Here is a 17,063-nt window from a genome sequence, read left to right as displayed (position 1 = left end):
TGCAGGCAGGGATGTGGGGAAAGAAAAGCCTGTTCTAGAGCATGACTGATCCTGGACACAGGAATCTACAAATTTAACCAACTATATTCCTGACCTGAGGTCAGCCTGTGCACCTTATTGCTCTAGCACCATAAGATGATGGGAGGCTCCTGCTCCCTATTTGTCAAATGAGTTTTGAGTATGTTCTGTTCCCAGGGCATGTGGAAGAAGTGGGGGTGGAGAATGAAGTAAAGATGTATAAATACACTCCCGGTTTCATGGACCCCAGAACCAACGGCATTCTCTGTGGATACCACAAAATCAGAGAAGTTCAGGAAGTTGGAGATGGCACTTTTTTTCCATCAATCTCGGATATGGTATTATTCTTAGGAATGACACACATCAGCAAAATGTCAACGAGGCAAAAGTGAGTCGCTGTTAACCACTGAACAGATATTAACCATGTGCAGTTGGGAAAAGGCAACTGAAAGAGCCGTAGGCAAGTTACAGACCAAAGGACTTCTGAGGACTCAGGAAGACTCTCAGAAAGCATCCAGACTACAGTTGCCTCTTCTTGCCAAAAGCCAGTAAAATCTATAAAAATGTCTTCCACCCCAGCAGCATAGCGTGTCCTAGGCAGTCATAATAGATACAGCTGGCAAACCTGCAAAGCTGAAGAAACAGCAGGTCTCCAAGAAATGCCTGTATCTGCATAAGTTTATCAGAACCAAGTGAGGAGAGAAATAGCTCAAGCTACAGGAATACAGGTGAAAAGATACTGGATTTTAAGAGCACAGATGAAAGGAAATGCAAACAGAGACTGGGAACCTCTGCAACCTCTATATTAGTCCTCATAACACAAACAACAGATGACACACACCCAGAATGACAAAGAAAAATAAGACCAGAACCGGGAGAAAGCCAGTTCTCGGAGTCAGTCTGGCCCAAGTGATGGTGGTTACAAGTTAATACCTGAGCCACAGTCGCATCTGTAGGGTGAGCATTGTTGATCAGAGAGAGAACGCACTGTACTGGAGAAGGAACCCCTATCCAGACTAGGAGAAATACCTGAATTAAATGAGTAAGAACAGAGGTGTTTGCAAGTTGAGGAGACCTTTGTTTGGAGAGACAGTCAAAACAGGAAGAAGCAGCCAGAAGAACCCCAGACTGCTTTGCATTCTTCCTACCACAAGAGAGAGGCAAGCCAAGAATACAGTTGGAGTTTGACCAAGCAGAGTGGAAGTTTTGGTAGAGACTAACTGGAGCACAGAGGACTCGGGTTGCCATGACGATGGGAACCCGCCAGCCTTACAATAATGCATTATAAGGAGAAAAGCTGCATGCAAATGAAGTTAAGAGTCATCAATGGCAGAGCACCACAAGGTCACGGGAGGCATTTAGCAAGAGTCGGTGCAGCAGATAAAGGATGCAGCCCTGGCAAAGCACTTAGGTTGTACATAAAGGGGTTAAGCTGAGTCCGCATGCTTGAGAGAGCATCTATGTACAGTGAAAACTTGAAGGTTCTCCCACTGGTTTGGGCATAACTGGCACCAATAAATCTCCCATATTTGTTGCCACGAGTGAATAGAAGGGGTGTTGGACTGGGAAATAGGGGTTCCCCTTTTCTTGTGGCTGGTGTGAGGAAATAAGCAGCTGGATGAATTGGGCCTTCCCAGACTGGGTGGCAGAAAAGAGAAAACCCAGTTACATTTGTATCTTATGGTGGTGGTGGTAGTAATGGCACAGTGAGCAATTTCTCTACATGTAGAAACATACATATATATACATATATTTATAATACTAATTTGACTAGCTAGCTATTCATTGTTCATTCCATGGTGTGCAACCAGTTCTAATATATGTGCAAAATGTTGTCATTACAAAGTTGTGAGTTAAAATTAAAAGAAGAGAAATACGCAGGTAGTGCTGACATGGACCACCAGAATCTCTGATTTTCAGGCAAGATCCCAGGAATCTCTCATCTCACACCTTCAGTGGGCAAAAAGCTCATTGAAAGGATTGGTAGGTAAAATTAGTCTGTACTAGTTAAGTCATTTTCTCCCACTCCCTGACCCTCTTTCCTGTCTAAGCTGAATGGCTGAATTTGGGTAAATTAAAAGCTTATATGATGTGACTCCTCCATATATTTCTAGCCCTATGCTCAACATTAAGAAGAGTCCAGTACGCTGAACCTGCTCCCCCAGGAGCAGACAACCCTAACTCCAGAATGTGTGTCCTGCTCCTATAAAAGAGCACCGCCTGGGTCATGCTTCACACCCTAGTTCCCTGCTCAAATGAAGCCCAGCCTTTGCTGGCTCTCTTTCTAGGGAGGCAGGCTTGGTTCTTGTTTCACTGGCTGAAATTGGGGTGCCTTTTCCATACAATTTCTCCTGAATCAAGGTATAGTCATCTACCTCACTATGACCATCGCCTCTGCCTGTGGACTCCTGGCTCCATGCCCTGTCACTAGATCCAATGCTTCGGAAAGTGATGTCATTTCAAAGTGGACATGAGATCATTCTGCCAATGAGCAGCCAGCTATGTTTTGGAAACCAGCCCTGCAGCTCACCTAGCTCCCTCAACCCTGGATCTAGCCACAGGGGTAGCAGGAGGCATTCAATTCAATGCAGTTCAATGGCTGATGGGGTGGCTGGGAGCCCAGGCAATGAGAGGTTTCAGAAGGTCTACAGCTTGACTGTTTTTCCTCCCCACTTCCTCGGTGGCACAAATCTACAGAGGAAAGCAGGGTCACTGTCCCTTTGTGTGACCTCCATACACATGTTGGCTAGATAACTAAGGAGAGATGGAAATTTTCTCCCTGTTTCCCCAATGCCTAGCACAGTGCTTTAGATGTAGAAGGTGCTCACTTAATATGTGTTTAATGAATGAACAAAGAAACTAATACAAACGATGAGTGATTCAGCTGTGTTCCTGCCTGTCTCAATGTCCTCTGAGTCTTGGCTCTGGAGGACCAACAGATCACACCTGTATCTTCAAAAGCAACACTTCTCCTTTCAGGCTTTCAATGCATTTATCACATCACTTAGGTGAGTCAACACATATAACTGAACTGCATCACTTCTAAGCCCCACAAATGACACCCACCACCAATGACGTGGGGCCAGTGCTGTAATTCCCAGAGGCACCTGGCCAATCTGAGTGACATGGCCTCAAGACATCCTTCATGTCCCAAATGAGGAGTGATGGCACTCATCAGTCTTGCCTTCCTTCGCTCCTTCCTGCCACCCCACCGCAGCTGGTGAAAATCCCAGAGCATCCTCAAGGCTTTTCTAGGTCAGTCACACATAAGCCCTGGGTATCGCGGGCATAGGCTGGTCCCTGGGACTTCTTCACTGCCCTTTAGAGCTCTAGCCTAACAGCCTGTGGCTCTTTTCTGCCAGCTCCTTCCTGCCTTGTTCAGCCTGTATGGGGCTGAATCCAGGTTAGTAATGGACATTTACTAAGCACCTACTTGTCCTGGCTCCTCAGGCATTACATTCTGGGTGAGTCTCTCCTGAGACATAACATTTCCTTTTTCTCCAGTACAGATTATACCCAGAGCTCCTTCTAAAGAGGGGCTTTGTAGAAGCTACACTGTGCCCCACCCAAAATACCTTATGCAGATGGAATTAGGTTAAAAGAAAACAGAAGGTACCTTAGGGTAAAGGCAGACTGTGGGGGTGCGGGGAAGAGGAATGATAGTTCCAAAGGTATCTGCCTGGGGGTGGGCTGGCTGGATGCATATGAGGGTACAGACCTAAGGCAACCTGCCCAAATAGCTCTACCCACCTAGGCTCCTTAGGCATCAAATCATGCCCACCCCCGACCCTGTCTTACTTTAGAACTTAGACCTGCACCACACCTTTCATAACTTGTTAAAATAAGACTCCAGGATGTACAGGAGCCTTCAGTGGTCACCTACCTAACTTCTTTCCCCAGGCAGGCATCTCCTAACATCCCTGACAGGCCGTCAGGCAGTTGTCTTGTGTGCCAACTCAGAACCTTGCAGACATGTCCGATCATGTGAATCACAAGGGGCACTTGTAGAAAGCTCACCAACTATTCAAAGCAACACAAAATCAAACCCTGCTTAAAAAGGGCCTGTGAACCTGAACTTTTCACCAGCATCCCTAGTGAGTCTTATAATTAAGCACGTTTCTTATGTGCCTATAATACAGTGGTTCTTGAAGGTAGCTGAATATTAGAATCAGCTAGGAAGCTTTAGAAAAAAAAATCAATGACAGGCCTTTACCCATAGCTATCCCTACTTAATTTGTCTGGAGTGGAGCCCAGGGGGTGTAAATTTTTAAAGCTCCCAGCTGATTCTAATGTGCAGCCAGGGTTGAGAACTACTGTAATATCCTCCCAGACCAATGGTAAGCTCTTAGGAGACAGTAACCAAGAAATATATACCCCTTGGTACCCCTCACTGAATCCCACCACCATGTCAAACTGTCACAGAGCATACTCTCTGTAACTGCTGGGGTTACCTGATTTAACTAGCTGTTCATCCATCCAATATGCGGCGTAATTTCCTGTATTAAGAAGCTGTGTACTTCCACTTAGACAGAGGCCAGACAATGGAAGCTAAGATTTCCCACAATTGAGTACACACACACACAAGCGCACACCCACATATCTGCATGCACGTGTGCACGCTCACACACATCTCCAGCCCTCCTTTTCCCGAGATTAACCATCCCAAACAATGCAGGAGCCGCCTGCCCCATTTCTGCCCTCTGCTCCCGCCCCTCGCCAGCTCGACTCACATTGTACAGCACGGTGGTCCACCCTTCCATGGTGATGCACTGGAAGACAGTCAACACAGCAAAGAGGATGTTGTCAAACTGGGTGATCCCGTCGTTGGGGCCGATCCAGTCCCTGCATTCATAACCAGCTGGGCAGCCCTGCACGCCACACGGGTGAGGGGGGTCGAATCCTTCGAGAATACCTGCACGCACATTTGGAGGGTGGGGGGTAAACCACATGGTATTTAGCATGAGCTGGCAATGACCCCAGGAAGCCATAAGCATGCAATTCTATTTCCCACAGAAAGATGTGTCCTTTGCTGTCTCCGGCTCCCTCCCATCTCTGGCCTCTCTGCACCTCACACGTCACATCCCTCGTGTTCAAACCAGTATTTCCCAGCCTCCTCCAAAAATGAAGCTGGTCCTGCACGTGGTCCCCATTCTCCACAGGCCACAGCCCCTACCCTCAGCTGCGTACCAGAAATTTATAGGACTGGTCACACAGAAAGGTCTGAGGTGAAGGCAGGATCTTACTGATTTTCTAAACTTCAGACTCTAGGATAGACCATGAGTTCTTTCTGTGTCTCTTGGGGACCATCATAAACTACAGTCCCTTTGGTGAGCCTTAACTTTTTTTTTTTTTTTTTGGCCTAAATTCCTGGTCTTGAATAAAAGACCAAACTAAAAAATAAATCCAAGGTGGAAGGTATCCTTTGAAGATTCTTTTCATAAAAAACATGGTGCCTAATTGGCCTTCTTCAACCTCTCCCCATCCCCTTTCCTCCTAGGGCTCTCTACTCAACTTGCAAAGAGCGATGAGATACAAAGAGATAAGAATTTGGAGCCTGTGTACCCCACCAGTCTCCCAAGCTCTCCTGCCAAGCCAAGCTCAGAGCTGTCTCAGTTCCTCCACACTGTTTGTCGGTCACAGCAGGGAGGAAGGTCATGAGATGGACCACAAAGGAAAAACATCTCCACAGATATGAAGGGACCCTGACTCTGAGCTCCTAGGTCTCACTAGCCTGTGGGTCGGAGAGGGTCTGTCTTCAGACAGATGGTTTCTCACACACACTCCTATAGCCTTCCACTGTGGATGGGGGAGCGGAGACCTCCTGTTTGAAATCCTCCAAATGCAAACCTAGGAGAGTATTAGCTTTGCAATCTCAGCGTCCGATTGGGGTGTTTAGTCTAGCCTGGCTGTGCCTCCAGAGGCTGACTAGGAAGTTTCTGGTTCTATTTGTAGGGTGGGGATAGAACCTACTATCCAAGCAGTGTCTGATTAATGCCCTGAAAGGAACCCCCTGACCCGAGGGGAGAAGAAGGGAAGAAGAGGGAGACAGAAAGCAGCGACGGTACCTGAATTGTTCATGAAGCAGGCGCGGTGCAGCTTCCCACTGTAGAACTCCAAGCCAATGATAGCGAACATCAGGATGGCGAAGAAGAGCAGGAGGCCGATCTGCAGCAGGGGCACCATGGCCTTCATGATGGACTTCAGCACGATCTGCAGGCCTGGAAGGGAGGCAAGAGGACGACTAACGGAGCCTCGCTTGGGGCCATCTGCCCACGCGGGCTCAGTCTCCCCTCTCCCGGGGGAGGGCAAGTCTTGGAGGGAAAAGAACCATTGGTCCCAAAATGATCAAGACAGTCCCCAAAGGGATAACCAGGGCAAGTCAAGGGCAAACTGCCAGCCCTACTTCCTCCACGGACCAATCCCCTCCTCCTCCTCGCCCTGGTCTTCTGCATGCCTCCTGCCCTTCCCTCATCTGTTTCACCCCTGTCGTCTTCTGGATTAAACTTACTATAGAATGTGCTTGTTTCCTAAAGGGAATCGGTCCCAGCCCTGCGAGGCTGCAAGTCCTGTGAGAGCAAGGACAGAGTTCACCCTCCCCACCGTTCTATCTCGGGCCTGGCTCTCCCAGTCGCCGCTCTCACAGCACGTTCAGTACAACCAGTATTCATAAAATACCAACCCTCTGTCCCAGAAATGGTCCTTCTAGAGTTCTAGCCTAAGAAAATAATCAGAGATGTGCATAAGATCGAAGCAAAAAGTTGTTTGCCACAGCACTATTTCCAGTTGGAAAAAACACACCTGGAAATAACCTAAATATCCAGCACCATAGCTAAGTCCGTCATGACCCATATGACAGGCAATAGTGCAGATTTTGAAATTACATTTCTGAAGAATTTTTAATGTCAGGAAAATAAAATACTTATGGAGGGATCTAAAACTATATATACAGTATGATCACACTTATATTTTAAATGCACAGGAAAAAATATACAGAAATGTTAGAAGTTATTTCTGGCCCTGGCCTGTGTTGCTCAGTGGTTAGAGCACCAGTCTGTGCACCGAAGGGTCGCTGGTTCGATTTCTGGTCAAGGGCGCGTACCTGGGGTGTAGGTTTGATCCCCGGCCCCAGTAGGGGCACCTGTGGGAGGCAACCAATCAACGTGTCTCTCTCACGTCGATGTTTCTCTCGCTCTCTCTCCACCCCCCTTCTTCTCTTCCACTCTCTCTAAAAAAATCAATGGAAAAATATTCTCAGTAGAGGATTAACAAACCAAAAAAAGTGATTTCTGATAGGATAATGAGTGCTTTTCATTTTCATAATATATCATTTCCTGAATTTTCCAAAGTTTCTATAATGATCTTTCATTATCTTTAAATCTGAAAAGAAAAAAAAAAGCTGCTAAGTTTAAAAAAGAAGTATCATGTCAGGTTGCTGCATACACTATTTATTACCACAGGGGTTAACTCCCAGGAGAAACTGTTTCTTATTTATCCCACATTCTCTTAGACCCAGTCCAGTTAAGGACATATCAAGGAAGCTATTAGCAGAGTAGAAAGAAGAAAAAACGGTGCTTACTGGGTATCCCCGACACGAGCTTCAGGGGCCTCAGGACACGCACGGCCCGGAGGGTCCTCAGGTCCACATGCGTGTTGAAGTGGGTTCCCGCAGTGGCCAGGATGCTGCAGATGGAGACACAGAGGGTCAAGGTTACCAGTGTCTGGCTTTCTCCCCTGTCCATGGGGGAAGCTGGATTAAAGAAGGATCAGCCAGGAAAGCACACAGAGCTGATGCCGGCTGTGTGTGGGCGCACCTGAGCTGGGGTGAATCACCGGTGGTTCCAAGTGGAATTGAATTTAGCCCCATGGATTTCACTTTGCAAAGAAGGAAAATGTATCATCATATTAGAATCCTAGTTCCAAATTCTTAGGAAAACACAAGGTCTCCAGCACCTGTCCCATTCCTGTTCCCTACACTCCTCTCTGTTCCTTGCAGACCTTCCACCTTTCCAACCACCAAAGCCCTCATATTTTTTATTTCAAAATTTTCTTTGATTCCCCTGTCTCCTATCTCCATCAGAAAACTTCCCTGGATTAACTACAATAAAGGGGTAACTCATTCCTCTCCACCTTGACACTTAGAATTTTGACCAGACAAATCAATCACACGGATGCTTATAATTAGGGAGTAACTTTTCTGGTCCCCATACGATATTTTTATAATTGTCCAAAATCACTGTGTGACCTAGATTTGGTTTCTTTGCTTCCATTTTCCCCCCTTCCACAGCCATATCAGAAACACACACACACATAAAAACCACACACCAAAACCATTAAAATCCTATTAGATTGTGAACACCAAGTTCCTTGTCTTGAGGAGACAGTTTATTTCTTTTAATCCCATGACACTGCAGATACTTTGGAGAGACAAAGACATTCAAGTATTAATAGAAGACACAGCAAAAGGCCAAAAGCCAAAAGAACTGGGTATAAGTCCTCACTCATGCACTTGAGAATTGGGTGACTTGAGGCAAGTCACTGAACCTCGACGAGCCTCCCTACCCTCATCCACAGAACAGGGGAGTACCAAGGCCTAGGTATAAAAATAAAATGACATGGCATAGAATATGAAGAGTGGTCAGTATACTATAATGTGCCAAACAGGCATTACATCCAACACAAACATTAATAAAATGAGTTTGGCAACTCTAATTTTAGCCTTCTGCCTGTGGGATAGTTCCCTGCTCTCCCTCAGAAGCACTCCAGGACAATTTCAGCTTTTTGGAACCACTGGGAATGAGTCATTTAGCAAACTGAGTTATCTATATAGTCAAAGGGTGCCAAGAATACTTCATTCCACTTAATTATTTTTGGTAGAAACCCTCTGAAACATTTCAAGTATTGAAGAAGATACTTGAAGTGCCTTCCATACTTGAAAGAAAATGTGAATGAAAGGCTTATGCTATGTATCTCTAAGAAGCAGACAGAGAGTCCATAGGATCAAAGCACACAGATCCAGGACATCAGAACCATGAACAATAACTTTGAAACAGGGAGAGCTGCCCAGCACCAAAGCAGACTACTTCCTAACATTCAAAGTACTCAAGAATAGACTATAGAACTATCTGTTAGGAAGTTAAGAGGGTTCCTGTTTGGGTTGAAGGGTATTTTGAAGGACCAATAGAGATTTCTTTGAACTTTAAGATTCTGTAATTCTATGCTAATCGATCTCAAAACAAGAACCAGACAGAAATCCTATTCTCATAGAGAATCTCAGGAGGGAGGCAAGCTTCCCGAGTCTTCTCCATCTCTCCTGACCCAGATCCCAAGCGCTCATCTGAAAAGGAGGGAATCAGGAATGGAGTCTCTGACACTGCTTTTGACTCTATCTTCCAAGGCCAACGAGGAAAATTAAGGAGGGGAGTGACATAATTTCTAGAAAGTAAGGAAAAACAAGAGAAGAGAGACCAAAGAGAAACATGGAAAATAGGACAGAAATAAAAATAATAATAAAGGAAAGAGGTAAAGAGAAATGTCAAGTATAGGTGGAGAGACAGGGAACTGGAAGGGCAGGAAATGGGGTCGTCGTTTGGCCAATTCTGCTAACAGGGGAAGGAACCTTGAACTTGGAGCCTTCTGAGGTGCACGTGGGGTCTCTGCTTTCCCTCTGGTTCCTTCCATCATCTTAGAAAAGGGAGGGAGGATCTGCCCAGGTCAGAAACCAGAGTTCTGTTTCCTGGGACACCCAGATACACACGAGATGCTCTTTCATAGCATAAAAGGGGCTGTGGAAAATGAAAATGCCCTCCCAGCCCTGAGCTGAACAAGATGCATTTCAGAACAAGGAGGTAGGGGCAGAAAGGCAAAAATTAAAAGGCAAAAAGGCACAAGTGTAGAGAGAGGGAAAGACCATAGAGGGAGAGGAGAGAGAAGTGAGCAGTGAAAGAAAACATGGAGATGAAAACAGGAGGGAAAATATGAAGAAATGAGAGCTGGCGGGGAAGCAAATGTTGGAGATAAGAAAGCTTACACAGGAAAGAGAACACAAGTAAATAAAGCTAACCTGAAAGAGAGAAGCAAAACTGAGGTACGCACTGCAGGGGCCTCGGGAGCCAGCCACGGGATAGGTTCATGTTCTTTCCACCAAGCGCAGCCCTGGGCTGAACCGACCTGCTCCCCAAGTCCTCCGAGCCCCGCTTCAGCCGGGGCCATGCCGCCTGCGCCCTGCGCCCTGCCCCCCGGCCCTTGAACTTGACCTCCTTCCAGAGCAGGAGGGCTGTCTGCTAGGCCTTCAGCCGCTACCTCCCCGTGTTCAGAGAGTCCTCGAGGGTGGGAATTACGACTTGGCTCCCCCCTCCACCTGTTAGAAGCAGGAGCAATGGGGATTCTTGGGGGGAAAAGATAATTGAGGAAAAGGACCCTGCTTCTGTGCGTCCATAAAATTCTGAGCCCACCGCCATCATGGTCCTTATGAACTGATGGAGAAATTCTTTGTTTTCTAATCTGGCTCCCCTGCGAGATCGGGGACACCTCAGGCAGAGATACTGTCCTTCCTCGTCTCTATGTCCCCCACACCCAGCCCAGAGTGTGGCAAGTAAGAGGTGCTCCAGGGGTGACTGATGAAAGTAATAAGCGTGCAGAATACCACAGAAATCCTTGAAAGGAGCAGGGAACACAGCTGGGAGGCTGCTCAAACACGCGTCTGTTTGGTCACACAGGAGTGCACTGGACATGCGTCCCAGAGCATTTTAGAGTCTAGTGAGGATGGCCCAATACAGTCCTAAGGCTCCCGCTCTCAAGCAGATGCAGAGGACAGGCTCTGCCCATCTTCAGCAGGGGAGTTAGAGAAAGAAAGAGGGCAGGAGGAAGACCCCAAATGTAAAGGCTTGTCTCCTGGCAAAACCCAAGTCCTGAAGTGTATACAGCTCAGGACGACTCTGGGCCTCGGATATAGCAGGCCCTGGGCAGGAGGCGAGGGGAACGTGAACACTAGGAAAAGGCCCGGCCCTCAGTCTAGTAGAAGGAGACAGACATAGAAATGAAATAATTATAATTCATCATGAAGAAGGTCATAACGGAGGAATTTATAAAGTCCAATGAGCATGGGAAATGCTGCAGTGACAAACACAGTGCTATCTGCTAGCACCTCAAATACACTATCTCATGAAATCCTCAAAATTATCCTCATGTTACAATTGTCCTCATTTCATAGAAGAGGAAACAGAAGCACAGAAAAACTGAAATTGCTTATAAATGGCAAGACCAGGAGTTAAAGTCAGTTCTCTCCTGATACCAAAGCCAATCCCTTTCTGGCCCTGCTAGAGCCTGACCACCCTCCACATCCCCAAGGGTGTATTAATTCCCTAAGTCACAATAAAATCTTGCCGTCACATTTAAACTTCACACATATGCCTTTAAAATTCTTTTCTCACAACACCACAAAAGAACTCATTTTTCACTGAGAACAGATTGCGTGATGTCTTCTCAGCACTGGACAGCTCCCCTGATCCTCAGTCCAGCGTGTTTCTAAAATAATACCAAGGCCACAGTGTTTGGTCCCCAAATAAACCAAGAATTTGGTTCCCTTCATTGCAAGGCCACAAACCACGACCTCCCACAGACTTGCCATGAATCACTCTCAAGATCAGCAGGGTGGGAGGCTCCGTGCCCCTCAGGTGACGACTATCACAGTATCTACACATACACTCATGAAGAGACAAAGGTGCCACAAAATCAGAGTGAGGCCACCGAGGATCACTCCAATTCTCAGTTAATAAAAGCCTAAGCTCTTTTTCCATTTCTTCTGTCACCATGAACACAGAGCCTGGTGGAGAGCTCTGTACACAGAGGAGGGAGTGCTTAATTACTATGTTACCCCAGAGCAGAGGAGAGTCAGAGAACAAACATGAACCTCTAACCACCAGCAGCACAGATGCAGTGTTCTGCACATCGTAAATGTTGAAAAGCGGATTCCTGATGGATGTCATGGCTCAGCCCTACTGCTAAGGTGTTTGCTTTTAATTGTCAGCAGGTAAGAAGAGAATGGAGGCAGATGTGACGCTGAGGGTGTGGCATGACCATCACTGTAGTGGCACGGCAGGGCAGAAGATGGAAGTAAGGCTCTGGGCAATTATAATCGAATGGTCTCTCCCCAGGACAGTCACCCAAGACTTCTTCAACCCTGCGATCCTTCTGACCTGGGTTCTGTCTTAGCCACTTTGTCAACCCAGGTCTAACAGTGTTCTTTCACACACATATTTCACTGTGCACGTCCATGGCTGAAAAATACCCTGAAGTATTATATAAATGTTACACTAAAGTTATCCACTGTTTATCTGAAATTCAAATGTAACTAGGCATCCTGTATTTTTATTTGCTAAATCAGACTACTCTACTTAAGTGGTAAGAGAAATGACCAGGTAAAGAGCTTCCCTCTCAGTTGTTACCCAGGCCATACACACATGGGCAAGTTCTCTTCTGAGAAGAGACACAACCCAGGGGTCTGCTCCCATTAGGTCCAGGATACCCCCCTGAGCCCCAGAACAACCTGTTTTGTCTCTGCCCATATAGATCCCAAGGGAGAAAGAACCTCATTAGCATTCAAAAGCAAGTAGTTCCTATCTGTGGAAAAAGGTTGATTAACACTAGCAGCTGGTAAGATGTATTTAACCAGCCCATGTTATGAGGAGGCCAAGAGAAGGCAGGAAGGAATCTAATTCTAGTGGGATCTCCAACACAGAGTTGAGTCAGGATGCCACGTCCATGGGTCATCAACATAAGTGAGCTGCTGCATCCACTTACAAGTGTTCTGTAAATGGTTAGATTCTTCATGTCTTTTACTATTTTACCTCCAGAGAGGCACCAAAACCTATCATCTCCTTCCTTTAACACACGTCTTGGATTCACCTCTTACTTTGCAGCCTCCCTCTTGCCTGAGAGAGCCCCTCCTTTGCCTTCCCTCCCCTGCCTAAATAACATGATCCAGACTTCAGAAACCAAAGGACATCCTACCTGTCTTTGGAACAGGTCTACAATCGAGAGAGACTTGAACTGGGATTCTGAGAAAGCAGGTGAACACACGCTCTCACTGCTGGTTTCAAATACCTGTTCCATCAGTCACACTAGCCATCTGGCCTTATGCAGTGGCCTCTCTTGAGCTATAGTTTTTTCATCCGTAAAATGGGGACAGTGCCTTCTGAAGAGGGTTAATGTAAGAAATGACTTTCAAATACTTTTGATCCATAGCCTACAGTAGGAAATATATTTTACATCACAAGCCAGGGTACATTTATATATATGACTACATAATGTTTTATAAAATAACTTTTTTTTTCTATGTGTGATATATCCGTATTTTCTCTTCAGCTCTTCCTCTCTATTTTTTTTAATGCTGATTGCAACCAACTAAATGTACTTCATGACTCTTTAAGGAGGCTGACCCACAGTTTGAAAAACCCAGACATAGAGAGACCAGCCAGTATACTGCTCACGCTCACTAAGGAGACTGTTTTGAAGAAGACAAGTGAACCAACATGAATTGCTGCCTTAATAGCACCGTGAGGCTTCTTGGTGCTTTCCCAGAACCATGAAAGAGTTGGCCTTGAAAGATTTTGCACCTTTCCAAGAACTGCAGACATATTCTAGGAGAGAGCCCAATCCCACCTATGGTACCTGAAGAAGCATCAGTATCCTGCCCTCCTCCAGAATGGGCCGTCTTAAAGAGATCACATACACACCCACTAACTTCAAAACCCGCATGAGACTCTGTGTGTGTGTGTGTGTGTTGGGCTTGTGTCTGAGCTAATTTATAGCCAAAACAGAGTGTGGATCTTCTTCTAAGCCCACAAACAAGCCCATAAACAATACATAAAATGTTTTTATGACTATAGCAAATTATCTTATATTTGGTTTAATAGTTGATAGGGTTTTTTATTACCTATTTTTTTTCTCTTTCTTTTTGCCCCTCCACTATTTTTTTATTCCCATACCCTCAGCCCCGCCCCCCCCTTGGCAATCATTTACTTTACACACACACACACACACACACACACACATATTAGGCCAGGAAGCTCTAATATTTCTTAGGAGGATGGGAAGCAAGGTAGGTCAAGTTGTCTCTTTCCAATAAAGAAGATCTGTGCCCTTTCCAGGAGGGAATAAGTAGTTCTGTACTTATCAAAGGTAAGGTAGCCCTTTTTGGAATTTAAAACGTGGTTCCTAATTAAGTTTCATGAGAATCTTAGTGCATATGAAATGGTCTCAAAATATGCATTTTGAGGGACAAAAAAATCATAGCCTAAAAATCCCCTTTCCTTTCCCACCAAAAGAAAGTTCAGCAATTAGACCATGTCACACCAAGGAGAGGAGGTTGTATTGACATTTGAGACCAGATCTTTGGGGGGGAGACTGTGCATTGTGGGATGTTTAGCGGCATCTTTGGCTTCTATCCACTAGATGCCAGTAGTAACCCCTTCTCTAGTCCTCCCCTTTCCAGGTTATGACAATTAAAAATGTCTCAAATATAGTTAAATGTCCTTTGGGCGGCACCCCTGGTTGAAACTACTGCTGTAGGAGAACCTCTCAGATAGCAGTTCCTCCACACTGAGCAACAGCCTGATTAAACGCAATGCACATGTTTCACACCAAGTCCCTAGCCCCCCAGGAGAAATACACACAGCCCCTCTCAGGCAGAAATGAGGAGGTGGCCAGGGTGACCCCCAGTCACAGGCATAGATTTGAGGCACTGCCAGCAGTGACGAAAACGCCCTCTGTCTTCTTCCTTAAACATCATTCGAGGTTCCATGAAGCTTAACTTACCCAACACATCTCCAAAAGAAGCTTTAATCCAAAAGAAGTTGCCCTGAATGATGCGAGGACACAAACAAGGAAACATACAGAGGAGGGTTTTAGTTGCTTAACCTCCATGTAATGGAAACAAAGGCTGAGTCCCTGCCAATGGTCCTGGGTTTCTTTCTTTTTTATGAGAAAGCCCCCGATTATTCACTCAGACACAGCAAAGGGAAATGCCAAGTGATGGGCAGAAGCTCTATTGCTGCCATTCAGGTCCGGAGATGATGACGACAATGGTGATGATGATGATGATGGTAAGAAAATACCTCATGATTGCCTCAGTTTCCATAGCTTTGTTCCATACATTTACCATCAGCTCTCATCTTATAGCTCAGAAAGAGAAACTGGCCAGCCCAAGGTCACTGCGATAGTAAATGGTTAAACTGAGACTCAAACCCAGAAATTTAGATTCCAAATTTGGAGCACTTTCAGCAGCTACAAAAGATAATAGCTAATGCTAGAAATATATCCCAAAGGCACATGTATTTGACGAATGCCTTCGCTAAGAAGACCACGGGCTGCCTCTCTGCAGAGCGTTACGGCGCCCTACGATTGCAGCATCGTATGAGTGTTACCAGAACTGTGCTTCGGAGAGTCGGCAAAGACGGAGAATTGCCGGAGAGGGAAATCCCACGTTATAAGAACTCCCTGACATAAATACATGTTCCCTGAATTGTTTTCCTAGTAGTGGTGAGGGATTTCTGTTCATCTACCACCACCCACACACTTTCTCTCCCCAGGTCTCCCTCGGGGCCAACAATGAGCATTTGTGAGATGGCGAGTCAGGGACGGAGGCAGCGGAGGCACAGAGCCCAGCCCGTTATTCACGTGGAGGCCGAGCCCCTAAAGCTGGCCTCGCAGGAGAACGCACTGGTGAGCTCCAGTACCCGATCAGAGGCCAGTGGGGATCCAACGCCGCCCCACAGCGACCACCGGTTATTTGCACTGCCAGTCCCCCCTCTGCCTCTGACAACCACACTCCACTCCCACCAACCTTTTCACAAACTGCAATGGTCTTACGTGATGATGCTGGCCAGTTCGTAGGTTCAGGGGCAGGGGAGATCCTCCCCTGGCATATCTGGACAGGGTTTAGATGATCTCTTTGGAAGCAACTAAGGCTATGACACAAAGGCTTCAGGAGCTGTCATGGATCATGTTTCTCTTACAGAATAAAGCTGGCTGCAGTGAGAGGGAAGAAAGCTGACCCTGTGCAGGTAGGAGGAATGAGAGAGGAAGGAATCCCACGGGGGCTAGCACCCTGATCCTGCACTTCCTGAAGCCTGACTACTTCCTGACATTTCTGCAACTTCATGGTTCTCTGAGACTCTCCTTCCTTGAAAAGCCGCTCCTTCCTAAAACTAGTCCGAGTTCGGTTTCAGTCACTCACAACGACCCACTCACCACCTGGATAAGAAACCAAGGTGAAAACTGATAGAACTGGCATGGCCAGACAAGAGCTAAATAAAATACAAGAGACAATGAAAGGCTCAGGACCATGCCCCTGGCATGGAGCCCACATACCAATTAGAGATTGTGCAAGCTTTTTTCTTGATGTCACCTTAGCAAGTAGCTAAGATACTGAAACACCGCTCTCTCTCTTCAGCTTTAGAAAGACTGAAAAATTATACACATTCCTGATCCTGGAGAGAGCCAGAGTCCTCTCCTCAAATCATCAAATGCAGATGTGTGAGCAGGTTAACGCTGGCGGAGGGTTCACTGAAGGGATCCTTCAAGGTAGGAAAGAAAAACCCATGAAACTATCTTCTCACAGTGTTGGGATAGGGTGTTTTATTTTTTTAATGTCTGGGAAATATCTGGCTGAAAGAACCTGAGTTTATAAAACCTTCTCACCCTAATGATTCCTTCAGACAAATCACAGATCCATAAATTTTAGAAAAAGTATATTCGTCCCTTATTCCACTTTCCCAGTTCTGCCTACAATGCCAGAGAGATTGATTTGTATGGCAAGTATATGCCATCTGTCTGCTAATATGACATGTATTAAAAAAAATACCCAGATAATTTCCCGCACTTGCACAGAAGGCGAACCTACAATTACAGCACATGACGAAGGGGCGGCCATACACTTGCTCTAAAATACCCACTGTCTACAGAACACCCGAATGGACCAGGGCCACTGGTCAGAGAGAACAAAATGCTTTTTACTTTTTAGAGTCATTAAACCAAAATTCATTCTC

The 17,063-nt window shown here is 46.1% G+C and overlaps 1 protein-coding gene across 1 annotated transcript in view; it reads right to left on the bottom strand.

Moving 5' to 3' along the window:
• Window positions 1-17,063, bottom strand: part of CACNA1E (calcium voltage-gated channel subunit alpha1 E) — a 237,343-nt gene that overhangs the window by 158,755 nt on the left and 61,525 nt on the right. Inside the window, exons 4-6 of the mRNA XM_087827824.1 lie at window positions 7,595-7,698; window positions 6,084-6,236; window positions 4,749-4,930 (exon numbers count right to left, since the gene is read on the bottom strand). Coding sequence (XP_087683950.1) covers window positions 4,749-4,930; window positions 6,084-6,236; window positions 7,595-7,698 — 439 coding nt within the window. The remainder of the gene's footprint in view (window positions 1-4,748; window positions 4,931-6,083; window positions 6,237-7,594; window positions 7,699-17,063) is intronic.

The sequence above is a fragment of the Miniopterus natalensis genome, chromosome 19 (genome assembly GCF_054644295.1).
Source record: "Miniopterus natalensis isolate mMinNat1 chromosome 19, mMinNat1.hap1, whole genome shotgun sequence".
Taxonomy (NCBI): domain Eukaryota; kingdom Metazoa; phylum Chordata; class Mammalia; order Chiroptera; family Miniopteridae; genus Miniopterus; species Miniopterus natalensis.
Note: the sequence above shows the minus strand (reverse complement) of the source record. Positions and strands in the feature narration are given on the sequence as shown.